General features: G+C 38.5%; 2 protein-coding genes across 2 annotated transcripts in view; one reads left to right on the top strand and one right to left on the bottom strand.

The window, feature by feature from the left end:
• Positions 1-5,877, top strand: part of cyfip1 (cytoplasmic FMR1 interacting protein 1) — a 57,000-nt gene extending 51,123 nt beyond the window's left edge. Inside the window, exons 24-31 of the mRNA XM_041790692.1 lie at positions 60-203; positions 296-386; positions 546-676; positions 778-850; positions 1,049-1,143; positions 1,245-1,483; positions 1,571-1,718; positions 5,249-5,877. Of these exons, the coding sequence (XP_041646626.1) occupies positions 60-203; positions 296-386; positions 546-676; positions 778-850; positions 1,049-1,143; positions 1,245-1,483; positions 1,571-1,718; positions 5,249-5,413 (1,086 nt within the window). The 3' untranslated portion in view covers positions 5,414-5,877. The remainder of the gene's footprint in view (positions 1-59; positions 204-295; positions 387-545; positions 677-777; positions 851-1,048; positions 1,144-1,244; positions 1,484-1,570; positions 1,719-5,248) is intronic.
• Positions 5,878-5,879: 2 nt separating this feature from the next.
• Positions 5,880-18,495, bottom strand: nipa2 (NIPA magnesium transporter 2). Its single transcript, XM_041790693.1, has 6 exons — positions 18,150-18,495; positions 15,055-15,285; positions 13,867-13,923; positions 9,866-9,956; positions 9,581-9,741; positions 5,880-6,960 (listed from the first exon to the last, which is right to left on the bottom strand). Exons 2-6 carry the CDS (start codon positions 15,191-15,193, stop codon positions 6,311-6,313), a joined length of 1,098 nt encoding a protein of 365 aa, XP_041646627.1. The 5' UTR covers positions 15,194-15,285; positions 18,150-18,495; the 3' UTR covers positions 5,880-6,310.
• Positions 18,496-20,278: the final 1,783 nt, after the last annotated feature.

Genomic DNA, 20,278 nt, shown 5'->3' with positions numbered 1-20,278 from the left:
CCTTGATGTAAACATTGGATTTTAGCTATCAAATTCATTCATCTGTGCTCTGATTTCAGACTCTCAATCTGGCATACAGCAGCATATTTGGTGCGTACAGGCACTTTGTGGGTCCTCCACATATTAAAGTCATGTGCAGACTGCTGGGCTATCAGGGCATCGCTGTGGTGATGGAGGAGCTGCTGAAGGTCGTCAAAAGTCTGGTGAGCAGAGCAAACACCAGCAAATGTTTGAGTTTATTGTGGTTCTGATTTACACTGGATGTTTAAACTGGATCTGCTCTCTTTGGTTTCAGCTTCAGGGCACCATCATGCAGTATGTGAAGACTCTGATGGAGGTGATGCCCAAAATCTGCAGACTGCCCCGGCATGAGTACGGTTCACCAGGTAACTCACCAGGAATCCCTTCATTATTGCAATGATTAATGAAAGAGACAACATAAAAGTATTCTGTACGATTCTCTGATGTCATACAAGGCTTAGCTACCAGTTTTGCATGTAAAGAACAAGATGTGAGAGACATATTTAGTGTGCATTTGTTTTCAGGTATCCTGGAGTTCTTTCACCACCAGCTGAAGGACATCGTGGAGTACGCTGAGCTGAAGACGGTTTGTTTCCAGAACCTGAGAGAAGTTGGCAACGCCTTACTGTTCTGCCTGCTGAGTGAACAGAGTCTGGTATGGATCAGAAAAATACCATATTCAGGATTCAAATATATTTTCACACCTTTACAGCCTTAACTTACATATCATTTTTGTTCTTTTTATCTTTTCTACAGTCACAGGAAGAAGTCTGTGATCTGCTCCATGCTGCTCCTTTCCAGAACATTTTACCAAGAGTCCACGTTAAAGGTAAATGCTTAAATCAGTGGTTATCAACTGATGGTTCAGGACCTTAAAGTGGATTGTTCAGCTATTTTCATTGTGTCATGAATGTGTTTCTGGAAAAAAATAATCATGAAAATAATAAAAAAAAGCCCACTTGCTGTCAGGAAACCAAAAAGGAGCATGGCCAGACTTATAAGTGATTTTGTTTCCCTCTCTGTGCAGAGGGAGAACGCCTCGATGCTAAGATGAAACGCTTGGAGGCCAAATATACAGCGCTGCACATGGTTCCTCTGATAGAGCGTCTCGGCACCCCACAGGTACGTCCAGGCAGTAGACATTATCATTATGTGTTACAGCAGAGTCATGTTAAATTGAGTTTGAAATCCGAGCCCTCTATGACACCTCACTGTCCTCTTAGCAAATTGCCATCGCTCGAGAAGGCGACCTGCTGACCAAAGAGAGGCTGTGCTGTGGTCTGTCCATGTTCGAGGTCATCCTCACACGCGTGCGAGGCTTCCTGGATGACCCCATCTGGCGTGGCCCGCTGCCTAGCAATGGCGTGATGCATGTGGATGAGTGTGTGGAGTTCCACCGTCTGTGGAGCGCCATGCAGTTTGTGTACTGCATCCCTGTGGGAGCTCACGAGTTCACTGTGGAGTGAGTACAGCCGTACAGTCATCCTCTCTACATGTGAGATTTAAACGTGTCCCATCTGTACTCAAACGACACACTGCTGTGTTTCAGGCAGTGCTTCGGGGACGGCCTGCACTGGGCGGGCTGCATGATCATTGCCCTCCTGGGACAGACCAGACGCTTCGACATCCTCGACTTCAGCTACCATCTGCTCAAAGTGCAGAAACACGACGGCAAGGACGAGATCATCAAGAGTGTGGTGAGTTTAGGGACCAGAATGTAGTCGTACTTTAATCTTAGCTGTGAGTTTATCAAATAACAGATCTTAATTTTTACACTTTCTCACATTTGTTTTATTTGTCTTTGCTTCAGCATTTTTTAAAACTTTATAATGAAAAGAAGGCATCAAATTCAATAAACCAGTAATCTTTTATTCACAAAGTACCAAATCATAAGGATTTTTTCAGACCACTTAAACATAAAGAGCAGTTGTAGGCCTTAATTCTTTTTTTTTTTAATGTAGACAAACCCATCTTAAACCCAGAGTGAGCAACCAGAGTGCACTCACACTGGGCTGTACTGTGCACATCTGTACTGTGCCTATTCATCTGGAGCATGATTGGACTGAAACACCTGATATAAAAAAAGGGACAAAACAGACAAATTTTATACCCTCTTTCCCCATCATTATGTGTCAATTTCACAGTAAATTGAGGTAAAATGAAAGGTATCGATGCACTGCCACTACAGACTTCAGGAATTTGGCACCACTTTTGGGTCCCGATCCACCAGTTGAGAACCACTGCATTAAAATGTAACAGGATCTAAAAAAGATGGGAATTTGCTCTTTACAACGGTTTACCTCATTCTTTCAGTGGCAAGTAACCCTGCAATTCTGTGACATTTCTACATAATATTGGATCTAGCTAAAAGGTTGCCCAATGAAGAAGGACACTGCCAGGGTTTGACTCCGACCCTCAGACCCTTTTTGCATGTGATCCCCCATACGCTCCTGTTTTCTACCCTGTCTATTGTCCTGTCTAATGAAAGCCATAACAATGTGAAAAAGGGCAATTGAAAGTATCATACAAACAAACTGTAATTAATACTGAAGCTTTAGCATGAGCTACTAAAGCAAAAGAGACCATAGGCTTCTAATGCCTGCAGCGGTGAAGTGAGTTAGAGCTGAGCAAAGTGTATTTGTTATCGACAGTACAGTCTGTAGTAGAGTGTGAGATTTAACTTTTAAGACAGCAAGATTATTCTTCTTGTCTGCAAACATGACTTACACATGTAAAGGGCAAGTTCAAGGCACTGTTTTGTCCACAGGGGGCACTAGTGGATAATGCTGTCATGCTAACATGCCTGCCTACCAAGAAAGTGTACTGTTGGTTGTGGAAATGCAAGAAAGATCAGGGTTTACTGTACCAAACTGTCCTAACTAAACAAGACAGCTTGGTTGAAATGCACCACTACAAAAGTGTAGTATTATTACGTATAGATTAGTTTAAAGCAGGGGTCTCAAACTCATTTAGGGTAGGGCCGGATTTGCTCCAACAAGACGTCCTGAGGGCCGCACAATTTTTTTAGCAATATCAATACGACCAACGACTGATACATTGGATGCTGTAAAATTTATAAAGAGTAATGATCCAATATTAGATGCAGGTACCATTTAATGAGTGCTGCATGTTTGCACACAAAAGGGTTAATTAGCTACTTTAGAAGGAGAATTTATTTGCAAGTAATCTGAACAGTTCAGGCATAAATATGCTGACTTTTAACATATGACAATTTTTACAGATTTTAACATTTTTAGAATTCACTGATGATGAATTTACAAGACTGGATTGTTCATTATAAATATACATTCGCCATGACTGTTCATAGTTTTAACACAGCAACCTGTTTACAAAACCTGATCTGAGCTAACCTGACACTCCAGATTGATTTGTTTCACACATCCATCTGGGAAAGCTTCAGTAGGAAATGTTTGAGAAAAGGCAGAGGGTTTGAAAAAAAAACTTGGAGGGTGACTGGGTAAACGTTTTGTCACATCTCTACGGGCCAACCAGAGCAACAAAACACGTTACATAGCCGCTATCGAGCTGCGCATGCACAGCTACTGAGAAATAACACAAAACAAGGCGACTATAGACATGTAAGTACTTGACTTTTGTCGTTTTTGAAAAGAAAAAAACTCACTGCTGTTCTTTGTTCTTTTAACAAAGAAATGTTGTCCAGTTCTGATAAAACTGGCACTTCAGCAGCATCCACGCTAATCTCTTCAATCATAACTGCACCAGCTCTTGCTGCTGCTTGTTAACATCATGACTCTGCTGCGCCTGAAAGTACTGCCCCTCGTCACTGATTGGTCCTGTCACTTTCTAACCAGGCCCAAACGGTTCAGATGGGAGCTTTGCATGATGGGTTCGCCAGTGAGAAAACAAGGAAACGGGCGTATCCATCTGCTTTGCAAGGGTAGATCTGAGCCCTATTTCATCTGACAGAGTTCACAGAGAGGAGAAGGAGAGAAAGAAAGGAGGGAGAAAGACAGAGATTCATCACACTGCTGCGCTGTTTACAGAGCTGCCAACCCTCACCTGCTGAGTGAAAACTTGACTTAAAACACATGTATGAGCCCTTGCCACTGCATGTCCACTCCATCTGAATCCCCTGGACATCCCTGCACGTGTGATGAACTTGGGCATCTCCATGTGTATTTTAGCACTGCGTCAAGACTAAACATGCCGACCTCTCATGTTATAGAACAACCTGTGTCCAAATTAGGATTAACTGTTCAGTTACACAGAAGTGTTTTTATCGTTATGAGAGGAATTTTTACCAGACCTCTGACAAGAGTTAAATACCCCATAGGATTTATAAACCATGTCCTGTGTAAATGTCAGTGATCAAGACCACAATTTCACTTCTTGTTGACATAAAATTAACTCTAATGTAAATAAATTAGTTTATATTAGTCTGGCATTACAGATTGTAATAATGAGGGATAAAATCAGTCGGGAGATTGAACTGAGTCGCTCACCGAAGCGAGATAATGATGTCTGCGTTTGTGGCTGAGGGACAGTTACGCAGGAAAAACATTTGACATCTTGAGCACAGCTGTTTTAATCCCGCTCAAGGGAAGTTTGGTTTTACAAGGCAAAAACCTCTGGATGCCTTTATAGACTTATTTAAACTCCTATCCATATCTCTGACCCTACCTGTCACATCAGTGAGCTGTGATGTCTGCGTCGTTTAAAGAATGAGTTGAGGAACAGCGGCGGAGACTCTCAGACCAGCAACCTGGTACTGCTGGCAATAAACTCAGACAGAATCCGAGCCCTGGACCAAGCAAAACTCCTTGATGCCTTCACCCTCAACCATAACAACGTGAAGATTGTTTTATTGTGAAGACATCAAAAGAGCATGTTTTTTTCAGCTGCAGTGTATTAAATGCATTTGGGGATTAAAGCACCTATTTTGAATTCTTGTTCTTATCTCTTATTAATATGATGGATATAATATGAATTGAGCCTTTTGTTGCTTTAAAGCTGCAGTGATGTTGATTGGCAGCAGAAACTGGTGGATTTTTGTGACTGAGAGTGCAGTGTACGTGCATAAAAGGCGCGGGCTGCACTTATACTACACTTTGATGTCAAGTGGGGGGCCACAAAATATCTTCCTGCGGGCCACGAGTTTGAGACCCCTGGTTTAAAGTCAGCTTAAAAAATTCTCTCTTCATGCCAGAAAAACTTAGATGTATTTCTATTTTCTGTTTCTTTTCAGCCTCTGAAGAAGATGGTTGACAGAATCCGCAAGTTCCAGGTCCTCAACAATGAGATCTTCGCCATCCTGAACAAATACCTGAAGTCAGGAGATGGCGAGAACATGCCGGTGGAGCACGTCCGATGCTTCCAGCCACCAATTCACCAGTCCCTCGCCAGCAGCTGAGGGACAGCGATCACTGTCGATACTGTGGACCAGTTCCAAACACTGTCAGCATAACCACACTATCTCTAATATTCCTCCTCATTTACTCTTAGCAGCAAAGGACCATTAAATGTTCGCCACTTTTTGTCAGATTTTTTGTTCTTTTTGTATTCACTCGTGCCTTATCAGAATGAATAGACATTTTTGAATGAGCTATTATTTGTTTTATACTTCTAAATCAGAGGGGAAATTAGTTTTATCAGATGAGTATTTAAGGGTTTGCAGTGGTGGAATAATAAGGGTGAACAGCGACATATTTTAAGTGTGGGTGGAGGTAAAATTTGTATTTTCTATATTTTTTGAACATGCATGCTAAACATTTTAAAGGAAACTGAAAAGTAACAAACTCATGTTAAGCATTTATTCACTGTGCCTTGTGTTTCAAATGTTTTAATCATTTTAATTCAATAAATATGTAACAAATCTGTTGGTTCATCTGAAGAGCTTTTTATGTAAAAAAACAAAAGTTCCTCTGAAAGAAATCGGTACTTTCAAGTATCACGAAACTTTAAATCATAGTGACAGTCTTTTTTCTTAATATATGTGTTGTCATTGTCAGCAGGACCTCATAAAGAATATATATTAAAACCTTTTTGATTTATAGAAAGTAAGTCAGTGCATGGATATGCATGTACATATAACAAAACTGTCTTAAAAAACTCATATTTACAGCGCTACAGAGGAATGAAATTAAGTTCTAACTGTAACTGAATATGACTGGGTCATATTCTCAGAAAAGTAAGGCAAATCAAAACAATAAATACAATCCACTGGTCTATCAGAGTCCCAAACAGCTGATTGTCTTATTGTTTTCGTACACCATAACGATGCCATGGTCTGAGTCTGTTCAAGAGTCCTTTAATGGTCCAAAGAGGAAGACATGGCCCCGTTTCTTCTGGAGACGCTATCAAAAGGCAAACCCATCTCTCTGTCCTCCATGTCCTCTGTCGACTCTGCATGCAGCAGTTCATACGTGCTGTGAGCTGCCGACCCGTTGACTGCTCGTTCCTCCTTCCTTATAGACACAGCGAGAGTAGCTAGACTAACGCTAACGTCTTTGAAGGCATGGAGCAGGAAGATCCCCACAATGATGGTGAGGAAGCCACTGAGGGTGCCGATGATGTCATCTGAGCCCATGTGACCCCACTCCTTAAAGAGGATGGCGGAACAGGTGAGCACAGACGTGGTGAAGAAGACGTAGTAGATGGGCGTCACCAGCGAGGTGTTGAAAATGTCCAGAGCTTTGTTCAGGTAGTTGATCTGTGTGCTCACACAGGCCACCAGACCCAACAGCAAGATCCACGCAAGCGGGTTCCTCACCACGCTTTTACCAGCGATTGCTTCTTTGATGGCTATACCAAGTCCTTTAACACACGACACTGACAGCGCCCCGATCACTGAGCAGATGGTGATGTAGACGAGGATGTTGGTCTGACCATGGCGAGGACCCACGACAAATATAAAGATGAGGGCAACGATGATGACGACTGTGGCAAAAACCATAAAGCCTGCGGAAAAAGGAAGGAAAAAAAGATGGGTTAAACTTTACACAGCAGTCTTATTCAGATATATTCTTAATAAAAGACGTTATTCTTGACTTAGTAAAATTCCCACAGAAAAAAAACTATAGGAACCTTTCACTGCATTTAAGGGCAACTTACAAGGTAAAATTAAAATGAAAAATTTCAAGGATCATTAGAATTTACAGTGAACAAAATGTGTAGATTTGACAAAAGGAAATCAATCACACTAGAAATGCAAGTTTGAAAAGAAGGTAGTTGGTATTAATTTGGGATGTGACCAGAGTAAAGACTAAAATGATGGTAGAGATTGAAGTGAGGGATGGATGAAGGTGCGAAGGTGTTGTGTAGATGGAAGTATGTAATAATAATAAAATAGATTGGGTTATTAACAGTTGGATTTTAGAAAATTGTGTAAAAACAATTTTATTTTCTGCAAACATTCAGAGAGGGAGGTTGAATTAGGTTTGGTGGATATGTAGAGCTGGATCTGTATAGCAGTGAAATGTAATGTTGAATTCAAGGAAGATGTGACCAAAGGGAAGTAAAAAGATGATGAAAGGAAGGGGGCCCAGGACAGAACCCTGGGGGACACCAGTAGAGACTGCAAGAGGGTGTTACCCAGTGTCTGCTTTAATCTGTTTAAAATTAAGGCTGTCAGCAATTATGCATTAATTGTGGTAAATTGAGGTCCATCAGTAGTGCATCCAAGTATTTTAACTGCAATAAATCTCATGCTTTATTGGCCCTTTCTGTACTCTTGGCTAAGCCCTGCAGCCACAGTGATGTGACATAGCCCCTCACTGCTGCTTAATGTCTTATATCACTTTAAAACACTCAGACAGCTCAGCGGACATGTCAAAAGTCATCTGTACCTTGTGTTAGATATTTACCAATCCATTAAAAAGTTCCTTTTTCTGTCATGTTATCATCTCTGATCTACCTATAACAACTGTCCTTATTTAAGATGGTCCAAAAATCTAAAATGAAACAAAAACTATTTTAAATGCATAACAGTGGCAATTCAAAATATGACAAAGAGATTAATCACAATTGTTGTAGCCTTTACCAGATCTGTGCCTTGCAACAATCCTGTCTCTGAGCTCTGCAGGCAGTTCCTTTAACCTCATGGCTTGGTTTTTGCTCAGATATGCATTGTCAGCTGTGAGGCCCTCTATAGAGAGATGTGTGCCTTTCTAAATTAAGTTCAGTTAATTTAATTTACTACAGGAGGACTCCAGTCAAGGTGTAGAAACGTCTCAGTGACAACTGACAGAAATGAGAGGAACCCAAGCAAAACTGTGTTTTTGCAAAGGGTCTGAATACTTATGTCAATGAAAGATTTCATTTTTTTCTTTTTAATAAATCAACTTTTTTTTCAGATTCTGTTTTCACTATGTCATTCAGGGAGACTGAACTTAAATTAATGAGAATAAAAAGGATTTTTTTTAACTGTAGCATTAGGCAGCAACATAACCAAATTGGAAAAAGTGAAGGGAGTCTGAAAAGGCAAAAAATTTAGTTTGCTCAAAAGGTTAGGTTTGGAAGATTTGGCCTCTGAGGCCATGTAAGGTTAGGTAAAGGCGCATTTCTCTAAGAAGAGCACTGCAAGGGGAAAATTTCAGGTAAAAAACAAACCTCTCAAAGTACCAGTAGCCTAGTGGTCATGTCTGCTTCCCTGTTCCTTTCTGGCCATGGAATATAATGTAGCTGAACTGAACTTTACCCTGACTACAATAAAATAAAAATGAAATGAAATGAGTACAGAGGCTGCCAGGTTCAAAGGCTAATGTCCATGCTTTCTCTCTCCTCAGTTTTCTGCTCCATCTACCATCCTACCGAAATAAAATTCTCAACTTTGCAATTTAAATTGCTGCTCCTTTTTTAAGACTGTTTAATCACCTTACACCACTGAGTTATCAAACAGCTATTTCAATAGTAAAGTAAAGGTGTTGTGAAATACTAGAACCAATCTTGGGAGTAAACTGGATTTTCTTATATTGTCAACAGAGGTGTACCGGTTCATCGAGGTCACAGTTTGGTTCATCAGGGGAAAATACCAACATGATGTCGAAGATGCATGTTTCTAGGTTTCTCATATTGATTACTTTAAAGTGGCTGTAGTGACAGTCTCTATCAGTGATTGTGATGAAAGTCATAATGTAAATGTTGAAGACTATCAAAGAGAAAGTTCATTTTATTATTTTTTTCTAATTAAAGCTTCATAAATTAAACATTTTTAATATAAAACAACATTATCAGCTGTGCATCTTTGAGCTAAACAGCAAACAAGACCTTAGGGAAAAGATAAATCACTCTAAAGTCATCTTTTAAGCCGTTAAGCAGCCGATGTTAGATGAGGCAAGTTTCTGCTTACAGCCTTTGTTTACATTTCCTACAGTAAAGATTGTCAGCTAGTGATAGATTTGACTCTTAAAACACACCAAGATAAAAAATTTTCCATGTGTCAATATGGCGTACAAATGAGAAGGACAAGATAATCTGGCATTTTTAGACACTCCATTTCCTTCCCTGGTTGTTTTAAGGAAGAATTTTTTTTTGATTTTGATAAGTACTGAGATCTCTGATTTACACTGTTTATCTGTACCTGGGTCAACAAGTTTCTTGGCCATGTCTTCCAGGCTGTTGATTTCTTCCTCTTGCGGAGCGTGAATTACCATGGTGGTGGAGCCCAGGATGCTGAGCAGGCAGCCGAGCTTCCCATGCAGGTTTAACCGCTCCGTCAGGAAGTACGACGACAGCACGGCACTGCAAGATGAAAGTTAAGGTCAGCCTGTGTGACTTCAGTCCACAAATCCATTTACAAATATAAGGGAAAGGTCAGCTTCGACAAGGTTTAAGTGTCCACATCATGCAGTGAGTTATTCTTTACCTCACTAGTACACTGAGGGCTCCCAGCGGGGTGACCAGAGTTGCAGGAGCGAAGGCATAGGCTGCAAAGTTTGCTGCTTCTCCTGCTCCCACTGTAAGGCAACAAGACATGTTAAAGGAGAGCTGCAGAAATTCTTGTGTTTGTATTTGTACTCTAACAGACATGTATGCACAAAAGGCTTTAAGAATGTTCTGGTCAATTTTTAAAGCCATCAGCAACAAGTAAGCTGTAATTGTTGCAGCAGAATCCTTCTGCTTAAATCAATACATGATATGATATGATACATAAAATATGTTGTCTCCTACTGTCAAGAATTCCTACGGAGCAAGGATTTTTCTGATAAGAAAATAACCTTTTTCAAACAAAAATAGCCTTTACATGGCACTCTTCAAAGTCACTGGATGTCACTGACAAAAACATTCAGTTGTTCTGGAGTCATCTTTATGAGTAAAACAACTAGTGTAGGTATGATGTAAAGGATTCCTGCCAACCCTTCTCAACACTGAAGTCACAGAAGAACAATCTCACAGGTTAAGGAACAAGTAATCAGTAACTCACATGTACTCCAAGGTTAAATGACTATTTATGTCAAAGGAGTCTGGCTACAAGTTTACAAGTACTGAATTTCCTCTCCAGTTTGTCAATATATAAAAAAATAACCAGTAAATTGTAAGGGAGGACAGATGTAAACAGTGAAATCCTTCAGGTAAAGGTGTGTTGCATATTAAGTACAGAGGCACACTCCCATGTAAGTACAGGTTAGATCATTAGAGTTCAAAACAAACAAGGGAGTCAAAGTTAAAACTGTGTGAAAGTTGGACGGTGAGATTCTCAGACATTTTAGCTTGATGTATTAATTCATGAGCATTTCAGTAAAAAAAAAATCTTTATAAAACACTGAAATAAAGTTTATTTTTGGAGGGAAATATGTCTTAGAAATGGTTTTATACTATTGTAATCAAGCATTAATCTCGACACCTAAACATTTAACCTGTTATCCACACAGACGATATTCAGGCAGGTTGCCCAGGTATATTCATGTTAGCAGCACAGCATAAACTCCTTTTTATCCATACATGACTGCCATGATGAGTATCCAATTCACAGACTAAGTTGTGATGTTTCATGTAAAACAAATCTACAGCTTCTAATGCCTTTGCCTTAGTTATTTTTGCAGCTGCTTGATGCCAACGCTGTCCTGCACTTGTAGTTAGGGTGATCGTTGTGACACGTGAGCGTAATCTATCCTTCATAAGTGAATCAACTGATGCTTCAAAAGGCATCTAAATGTTGTTGGGGTGTCTTTGACACACCACCGATATTGCCAAAAGAGCAGAAATACAAACAAAGCTACAGAAAGAGGAGGGGTGAGATCAGATGCTGTGAGAAAAGGTGCAGGTGTGAATGTCTGTATGTTTGTTTGTGAGTGAGTGTATGTGTGTATACATGAGAATGAAGAAGAATGTTTTGACAAACTGTGAGCACAGAATCTAGTTACGTGACACACTTTGAAAGCCAGTTTTTTCATCTAAAAGGTTGACCACGTCCTACATACTAAAGCCTACTATAAACACAGTAGTAGTATGAAGTGTATAAAGTAAGTGTTGTGTTACTATTTCTGCAGGTGTGCAGCTGCCACTACACGGGAAAATCACAAATTTACCCCATTCAGGCAACCGATCACTGCTCTGAATGTGCTCAAATACATAACAATAAAGACCAGGCCAGAGTGGTTTTTCTTTCCACCTTTCTCCCTTGATATCAGTGTTAATGTTGGCAGCTATTACAGATGCAGATTGTAAAAATTAAGGCTGATGCTGATACCAATGTTTAAACAACAGTTTAGCTGATAGTCAATGTTTCATCATGACTTTTTTTCCTGTAACCCTCCCACAATGCCAACATTTTTTCTCATGTTTGACAATGAAAACTGGTCAGTTTGTCAAATTAAACTGAACTAATTTAAGTCCATTTTAGCCAAAAGTAAAATGAATATCACTGCAAAATACTCAAATTAATGCACTTTCAACACTTAAATGATTTATAATATATTGTTGAAAATACTGACATGCATTATATGCACGTTATATGACCCACAGTCCAGCACTTACACTTTAGTCTTGTTTCAGTCTGCTTGATGACAACTAACCCTACTTTTCATCAGAGTTTTTAGTCTTGGTCTCGTCTTCCTTGTTGATGAACATTTTGAGTCATAGTTTTTGCTGACAAGATTGGCACTGCTTAACAGGTCATACACTTGCATTTAAAGAAAAAAATTAGCATGCTGTTAGGTAAATAAACCTTGTGGAGGGCTGGTTCGGCTGAAAAAACTCCTCAGTTAAAGGCAGCAAGCGTCAGACAGAGCAGGGTAGTGAGCTACAAGTCTTTCTCACAACAATTACTGAGGGCTCAGCTACCGTAATTTAGCTAGTAGATGCACAACTTTCATATGATGAAAATAGAAGGTCCTGAAAGAGTGAGGCAGCTGCTCAGAAACTTGACAATGAGAGTGTTTACATGGATTTTAATAGCCCAGTTATGAGCCTTCTCCCGGTTTTGATCAAATTCGAGGTACTGTGTACATGTGCACACAGTTATTCACATCCCTGTATACATGAGAAGTACTAGTACCAGATTCTGATTACTGCATCATGTCTGCACAGGCATCTGTGAAATTTCATCAGTGGATTTTGTTTTTTAGTAAGAGAAAGTTCCTAATTAATAAACATCCATAAAATGCACACATTACCCTTCATTTTTCTTAACAGATATGGATGTGTTTTATCTGTTCAAAGGTTATTAAGTTGTTATACAGGAGCATGGCTTTAAGAAAACAACTTTTTACATTAAGAACATATGGTTAATTCAAGTACAGGTAACAAAACAACTGCAGAAGCACTCACCTAATCAAATTTTGCTATCATCACGCACCTGTCATATTTTAAACCTGTCATTATCTTTTTAACAGTCAGCCTGTTGTTTCAGTATGGACGCTGCAACCCTCCTCCACCCCAGCCACCTTCATTCAGTTAATCAGCATCTTGTCCAGATCCTAACAAGTCTTATGCTCATCTCATCCTGCATACCTTAATCTCCTCCTCCAAGCCACCTCATGGTTCCTGGTCCAGCTTCTCAGAAGTCTACTCCTCATATGATCCTTCATCCCTCACCAACACCACCACCAGTGTTTATGTGTAAAATAAATTATTGTTAAACTTGTGTTAAGTCTCTCCTGACAGAAATAACTGTCCCAGAAACAACTTCAGAATAAAAGAATTATATGCAAATGCGGGTAGCTCCAAATGCGCATTTAAAAGATCAAGCTTTTACTTTGAAAGGTACAGAGGAAGAGTTATCATTTCTACATTTCAGGTTTAGAACATACTGACAGACCTAGCAGGATTCTTACTGAGTGCTGTCTATCCATCTACGGCTCACAGAGCTCTAACTCTTGGTAACTCGTGGTGTGAGCAGTCATTCTCTGTCTCCATAGTAAACTACACTTACAGTTCACTAATGTCTGAAACTTAAACTGTTAAGTTCACCGTTTATCTAAATATGAGCACAACACTGCCATCAGTTCACACAGACTGATCTGCTGTGGACACAGCAGCCTGACTGTCACTCTCTCCTTCACCACACATCCACAAAGTTTCAAAGCATCTGAAGTTTAAACGTGGTAATCAAAGTAATGCCTGTTGCAGCTAGAAAACAGGATACGGTGTACACATGACACAGTATCCCATTTGCTTTTGGAGCTCCTCGGGTAGCAAAACTGGGTTTCTGGGACATGTCAGTGTATCTATACATGTATAAACAGAAACCATGATACTCAAAAAACCTGATAGAAACCAGGATACTTAAGTCCATGTAAACAGTCTTGAGGACTTTACTAAAAAAGGTGACAAAATGGAAACCTTTATGCAGGAGGACAGTTTTGGTGTCTCTTTATGGAGACGCCTACAAAAAATGTATAATGTTATTACAGTGTCATTACTTACTTGATAGTAGGCCAGCCCACCATAGCCACTCTTTTAGATATGCATGACCACCCTGACCTGTGGACAAAATGATATCATGAATTATTTCACAGATATCAGTGTTTACATGTTTTACTTTACATAAAGTCACTTACCACATGAATAATACCATTAAAACACAAAACAGTGCAGAAAAATCACAATATTTTCTGGTAGGATTCGTTTGAGACTAACAGATGGATATGTAACCTGGTGCAAAATTTTGAAGATTCTTTTGAATAAAAAGCCAACAGCAAATGTTTCATTATAAACAGAAAAAAAAATTCTTTGCAGGAAAGTTAAAAAAAAATGCTGTTTTCCATAAATTATGGATCTTCAATAAAAAATCTGAATTGACAGGTCAGACCTTGAATAAATCCAATGCATACAAAAACTGCAACCTGTGCATTCCTTATTGATACAAGTGTATCTTACTATTTTAATCACATAAACCTGAACTGTATAGGTAAATGTTTGATTTTATATATCGTTATCTTGAACATGTAAATGACAACTTAAGAAAAGTTTAAAAAATAACAAAAACAGGTGAATAATAAGGAAACAAAGCTGTGACTTCTATCTGGAAAATACTGAAGCATCTCAGTTTACATGAGGGAAAAATAGTAGGAAGAAGTACAAACCTATTTAATCCTACCCCTTTAATTTCAACTTAAATTTTAAAAATACCTCCTAACTGAAACCAAAATATCGTCTCAGTTTTATCATTAGTTTTTGAAACTAGTATACCTATATACAGTACTCATAAAGAAAAATACAAGTACTTTTACACTGAAACATACCCTCTTCCTGTGCATTCATATTTACTGAAAACTTCTACATTTGAATCCACATAAACAAACCCTTTGTTATAATTATTCATCATGTAAGTGCATTGGATCTGAGTTGAAGGTTCTGTGACATGGTGAAGTTAATGATTAATTTCAGAGAGCGCAGGACTCATGACTAACACATGCATAAAAACACAAACACACCCTGCAGAGTTGTGTGAAACCACACAAGCCTGAAATGTGGTGTGACCAGGTGTGATGCAGCGCTGTCATCACTGGTTTGACTACTTCTCTGACTCTCATTGTTCCACCAGCACACAGGGAGAGCTTGACAGAGAGACTATTTGTAGAAGACCATCAAACACAAAGAAAAGGCACACACCCGCTCGCATCGACCCTTTCCTTGCCAGCCTCAGAAGTCCTTTCTTCTTGAGAATGAAGCTGCCTCCGATGAAGATGCTGGAGCTGATGGCCAAGCCCAGGCCGATGTAGAAATCATACTTCCCCCTGTCCTGTCCCATAATGAGGCTGGATGTGTTGCTTTGGTCTGTCACATTTACTACCAAACAATGCAGATTCTTTCCAACAGTGCAGTTCTGACCAGCCCAGACACCTGAAAACGAGGCACATGGAGGGAAAAGTACAAAAAAAAGTGAAAACAGGATTCTTCAATAAAAACTAAGAAAATAAAATATAAACTGTAACACAATTTTCATTCACTGAAACTGAAAGATGTTCATAACAAACTAAACTAACCTAAAATAGAAGTACAGAAGAAATGTCATCAGTTTTAGTCTTTGACATAAGCATACTGACTGATAGGTTTGTTACGGTTTGTCTCAGGCACTGGGATTTACATTTTGGATAAGTTTGTTAGGTGAAAAAGTTAGTATTGTTACTTTTCTGATTCTATATTCTTTGAGTTATCTGAATAAATTAGCACAACATCTTTGTGTGAAACACAAATGTACCAAATACTCACCCACAGACAGGAAATAGCCTACTTTCTCACCTAACGTGAGGCTTGTGGCTTTTCAAAAGCAAAAATAATTTCCTGTTTTATTTGGGTTCTAAATTCAATCATAAGCTCATAAATCTTTTACTTGACAATCATAAAAACGCTATGTAAAGAAACTTCATAAAAAAGCAGTTTTTAGACGAGTGGTTATAGCCTCAGGACCCACCACAACCTCCTAATGACAACTTGCGAAGCAAATGTTTTAAAGTTTTAACCAATCAAATGTTTGTTCTATTCAAAAAGGAGCAGTTTGGACCTGAAAATGGAACAAAACATGAAGTGGAACAAACAGATGGAGACATGTCCTGTTTACAAGCACATCGTGGAGTTTTTGCCAGGCACACACTCCCGATCCACTAAAAACTGCTATGACCCACTTCTGGGTCTTGACCCACCACTTGAGAACCAAGGGTCTAGAGCGTAGTCTCTGTTCTATTATTTACAACATTGATCCACCATGAGCTCAGCCCTATGTAACATTTAGTGAAGTAAGAGTGGCAAGGAAGACCTTCCTTTTAAAAGGGAGAAGCCTGTCTATGGTTACAGTGCCAGTATTAATAGTAAAAGTATGTTTAGTGTTAGCAGGAGCAACCATGTATGATTAATTGCCATTTCCATTAACAATAGCAAGCATAATGAACATGAAATTAAAAGGATTGATATGATATATTGTGTTCAAATGTCAAATATAAGTAAATAAAAGTAAAAGTGAAGGGTCCATTCTCTCTCAGTAATTCAAGGTGGACCAGTTGTACAAGTAGGTGGGCCCATGCCAGCAAGGCTTACCTAATGCCACGGCTTTGTTTATCTTTTGTGGACGGCGGTGGTTGTTCATCCTTTGAGAATGTGTCATTTATAGTTTGACATGTTTACTTTCTCTGGCTCTTTTCAAATGCACCTCAGACAAGCATTGCAGTAAAGTCGGGGAAAATGTACGTTTTTAAGATCAATAGATCTTCAAAGATGATACAGGGTAAGACAACATTATTACAGTATCAGCTAACAGTAATATCCTGTCAGTCTCTTTGAAATGCTTAGTAGAAATGTCAAATGATAATTTTACAAATTTTTATCTTATTTAGGAGATTTTAATTGGGATCAAAAATCCTAATATTTATGTTTGATAACACAGCAACTAGAAATAGAAGTCCTAGATGTCCAATATTGGTTAGATTACTTTTTTAATTTAAATTTAAAAAATTTAAATTACAGGCAAACAATTGCACACTATCTAAATTAAACAAAGATTTTTGCATTATTTAGAAAAGTGGGTAGAAGTGGCATTTTGGTTATAAATGTGACTGAAGATCACCAATTCTGTCAACTTTGGCGCCTGTGTATTAAAATATAGCATTTTCTTATTTTGAACACGTTATTGAAGAAAACAGTCAAATTTGACAATACAAGGAAATGTTGTAAATGTTCTTGCACAGCCTAATTTTGCTAGCGTGTAGTTTTTTTTTTTTAGCAATTTTTGATTATCAAAAATAAAAAATTGCCTATTGTTGAGTATGTCGGATATCTGTTTGGTTGCTGTGGTATTAAACTGTTTTTTAATTTTACTGAAATCATATCAATTTTAATAAATACTTGTTTTTTGACAACCACTTATTACTTATTCACAGATAAAAATAGCCAGAAATATATATCGTTTATCAACCAGGTCATCTTATTAGCTAAATAATATTGAGATGTTATTTCTGGTTCATATCGGCCAGCTCCATATCCAATATAACATTAAAAATAGCTCTCAATTTAACAACTAAAAAACAAAATTAAACTAACAAACCAGCATTAAACCTTATCAAAACTTGTCTGAAATTTAAAACAGAAATTCAACATGGGAACAAATTTTTTTTTTAAAATCCATAGCAATTATAACCTTGATGTCAACATTATCTTAATGTAAATCCTATAACCTACCGTTTCCACATGAAATATTACAAACAGGAGAGCCATAATGTGATGTTTTGTTTGAATCCATCAGAGCACATGCAGGACTTTAACTACCGGCTGATCCCATGCAAACAAACTGAAGTGACTAGAAACAGCCAGCCGGTTGTTTTAGGTGTTGTACTAAAAAAAAAGCCTTGAGCAACTAAGTCACCTGCTGTCTCAATAATCTTATATCAAGCCACAGGAATGCAGGAAGTGATACGCCATCAATGTTAACCTGTGCATGCGAGGTGTAGCGCAAGCTAGCGTGAAGAGCAACCAGCTTGATAATTAGCTAGCTATTAATCACCAGTAGACTATTGTCAATGACAGCAGCACTAATTTGTGGCTCAAGTGTTACATTTTTATCCACTCAGTACACAACGGCTAATTCATTCCTTGTTAGCCGTGTTAGCATCTATTAGCACTGCGGCTAACTGGTAGGCTAGCCACGCCAAGCAGCATTTAGTAAAATTCTAAGTAGTGTTTTGCTCGGTATCAGGAGTCTTGATGAGATTGAATACCTGTATGAAGGTAGCTGGATTTCCAAAAAGAAGAGTGTTAGCAGGTGGAGGTTAGCAAAGAGCTAGCCTTCTTCCTGGTTGCCAGGCTAACCCTGTCATACTGCTGCTGTCCCTCCGCGTTCAGCCAGCTCTCGACGACTGCCGCACTGAGCCTCTTCCTCTGCTTATCTCAGAGGGATGTGACCGCTGAACCGTGTGCCCTCCGGAGGCAAAGTCCACTCCACACTCATAATATGAGATCATAAACTTCAGCCAGATACAAAGTCAGCTCTCACCTGTATCAACACTGAGATATTTATTGGAGTTATTCTCCTCGACCATTTAAAATAAGACAAACTATTAAAAAAGTAGGGGAGACCAGGGTTGGTTGGCACCCTGATATTGATAGCTTCAACCCATCCGGGTACTTTGCACAGTTCTTTGCCAAAACGATGCTGGTCCTGCCCCTTTCTGGGTGAAAATGTTCCATCAAAATGAACAAAGTTTTAGGTGTATCCACCTCATTCCTAGCCCCCTATTGGGCGCAACTTGAAATATGAATAATAGCTTTAGGTCCTTTCTATCTAAATGGGACTTTGCATAGGATTGGGATGTGAAACATGATTATTAGAGAAATTTGGACATTGAAATATGCAAACTTTATCCGTTTCACCTCAAACAGGATAATATTATTATTTCTCTGCCCTCTACTAAAGAGTACAAAGTGACAACATTTCCTCGGATAACCTAGACAAGCATATTTAGGTAACTTTATTAGCTTCTTATCAGTATAGTAATAGACAATCAAGTTTTGTCTAATGAGTTTGGACAGAACCTTCAGATAACATTTCTAGTTTGTGGGGTTGCTGTAACTCCTAGTCCACCAACTAGTCCCTCTTAAAATGTAGGAATTATATTGATAAAATTATCCATGACTCAAGTTGTTAGCTCTTCAGTTTGGTAAATGTCAAGTTTTGAATTAGTGATAAATTAATATTGAAAGAAATACATCCTAAATGCACTTAAACAGTGAACAGCATGTTTAAAACACGGTTTTTAAAGACATATATTTAACTTTTTCGTGTAATTAGTGCCACGAACGAAGAAACAGGTACATTACAGAAAATATAACTTAAACCTTTCAGCTCATTTAACTTTTTGATTTAACAGAAATGAAGCAGTATTTATTGCAGCAAATATTTATTTCAGAACAACCACTGTTGACGCTATATCACTTTATAAAGCCCTTGGAAGAATCACGTTTTGCGATTATTGTTACTGTATGGGAAGTTCCACCCACATTCATAGCTACAGTAGGAATAAGGTGGTGGTATCCACCTTATTTACAGCTTACTATACAACAGTGTGAACTTGTGATAACAAAAATATATCAATATTTACAAATTCGAGGTGAATTCCTATCAAAACAACTGTTTGTAGTAAGCATCTACTGTTAGCTGCTGTACTAGAATATATGTATTTAATGTACTTCTGCTTTGGCACAGGAAGTTTTGCCCACATTCAGATTTACAGTAGCAGCCCCAGGAAAAAGGAAGATACAAGTCAAACATTTGACCTCCGTAGTCTTCTCTAGTATTGGCCCAGTTTTCTTCATCAATTAAGGATTTAAAAAAATCACAATGGCTTTTTAGTTATTTGATGCTCAAAACACAAAGTAATAGCATTTAATCACTTTGCTACCGGTGTTACCCAATCTAATGCCATTCAAACATGTAGCTTGCTTTCACCCAAGCGGGGGCATGGTCACTCTGGGGAGTCAGAAGTGACCTTGCACTGGTTCTTTCAATACAATGCTATGAAAAAGTATTTGCCCACTTTCTGATTTCTATTTTTTAGTATATTTGCAGAAGTGGAAAAGTACACAACTATTACACTCAAGTAAAAGTATAGTTACGCCAATTCAAATTTACTTAAGTAGAGGTAAAAGTACAGGCCTTTAAATTTAGTCACAAGTTAAAAGTATTTAATTTAAAGTTTACTTTAAGTACTGAGTACTGTGTAGTTACTGATGAGTTGTACAGAAAAATATTACCTGTATTACCTGTATATTACTCTGTACAACAGACGCCATCAAAACACAAGTAAACACGTATAAATACATCTAAAATACATCTAAATGCTCTGCCCAA

This window comes from Cheilinus undulatus, linkage group 7 (genome assembly GCF_018320785.1).
Source record: "Cheilinus undulatus linkage group 7, ASM1832078v1, whole genome shotgun sequence".
Classification (NCBI taxonomy): Eukaryota; Metazoa; Chordata; class Actinopteri; order Labriformes; family Labridae; genus Cheilinus; species Cheilinus undulatus.
The sequence above is the reverse complement of the archived record's forward strand: the minus strand, read 5'-3'. Positions and strand labels throughout refer to the sequence as shown.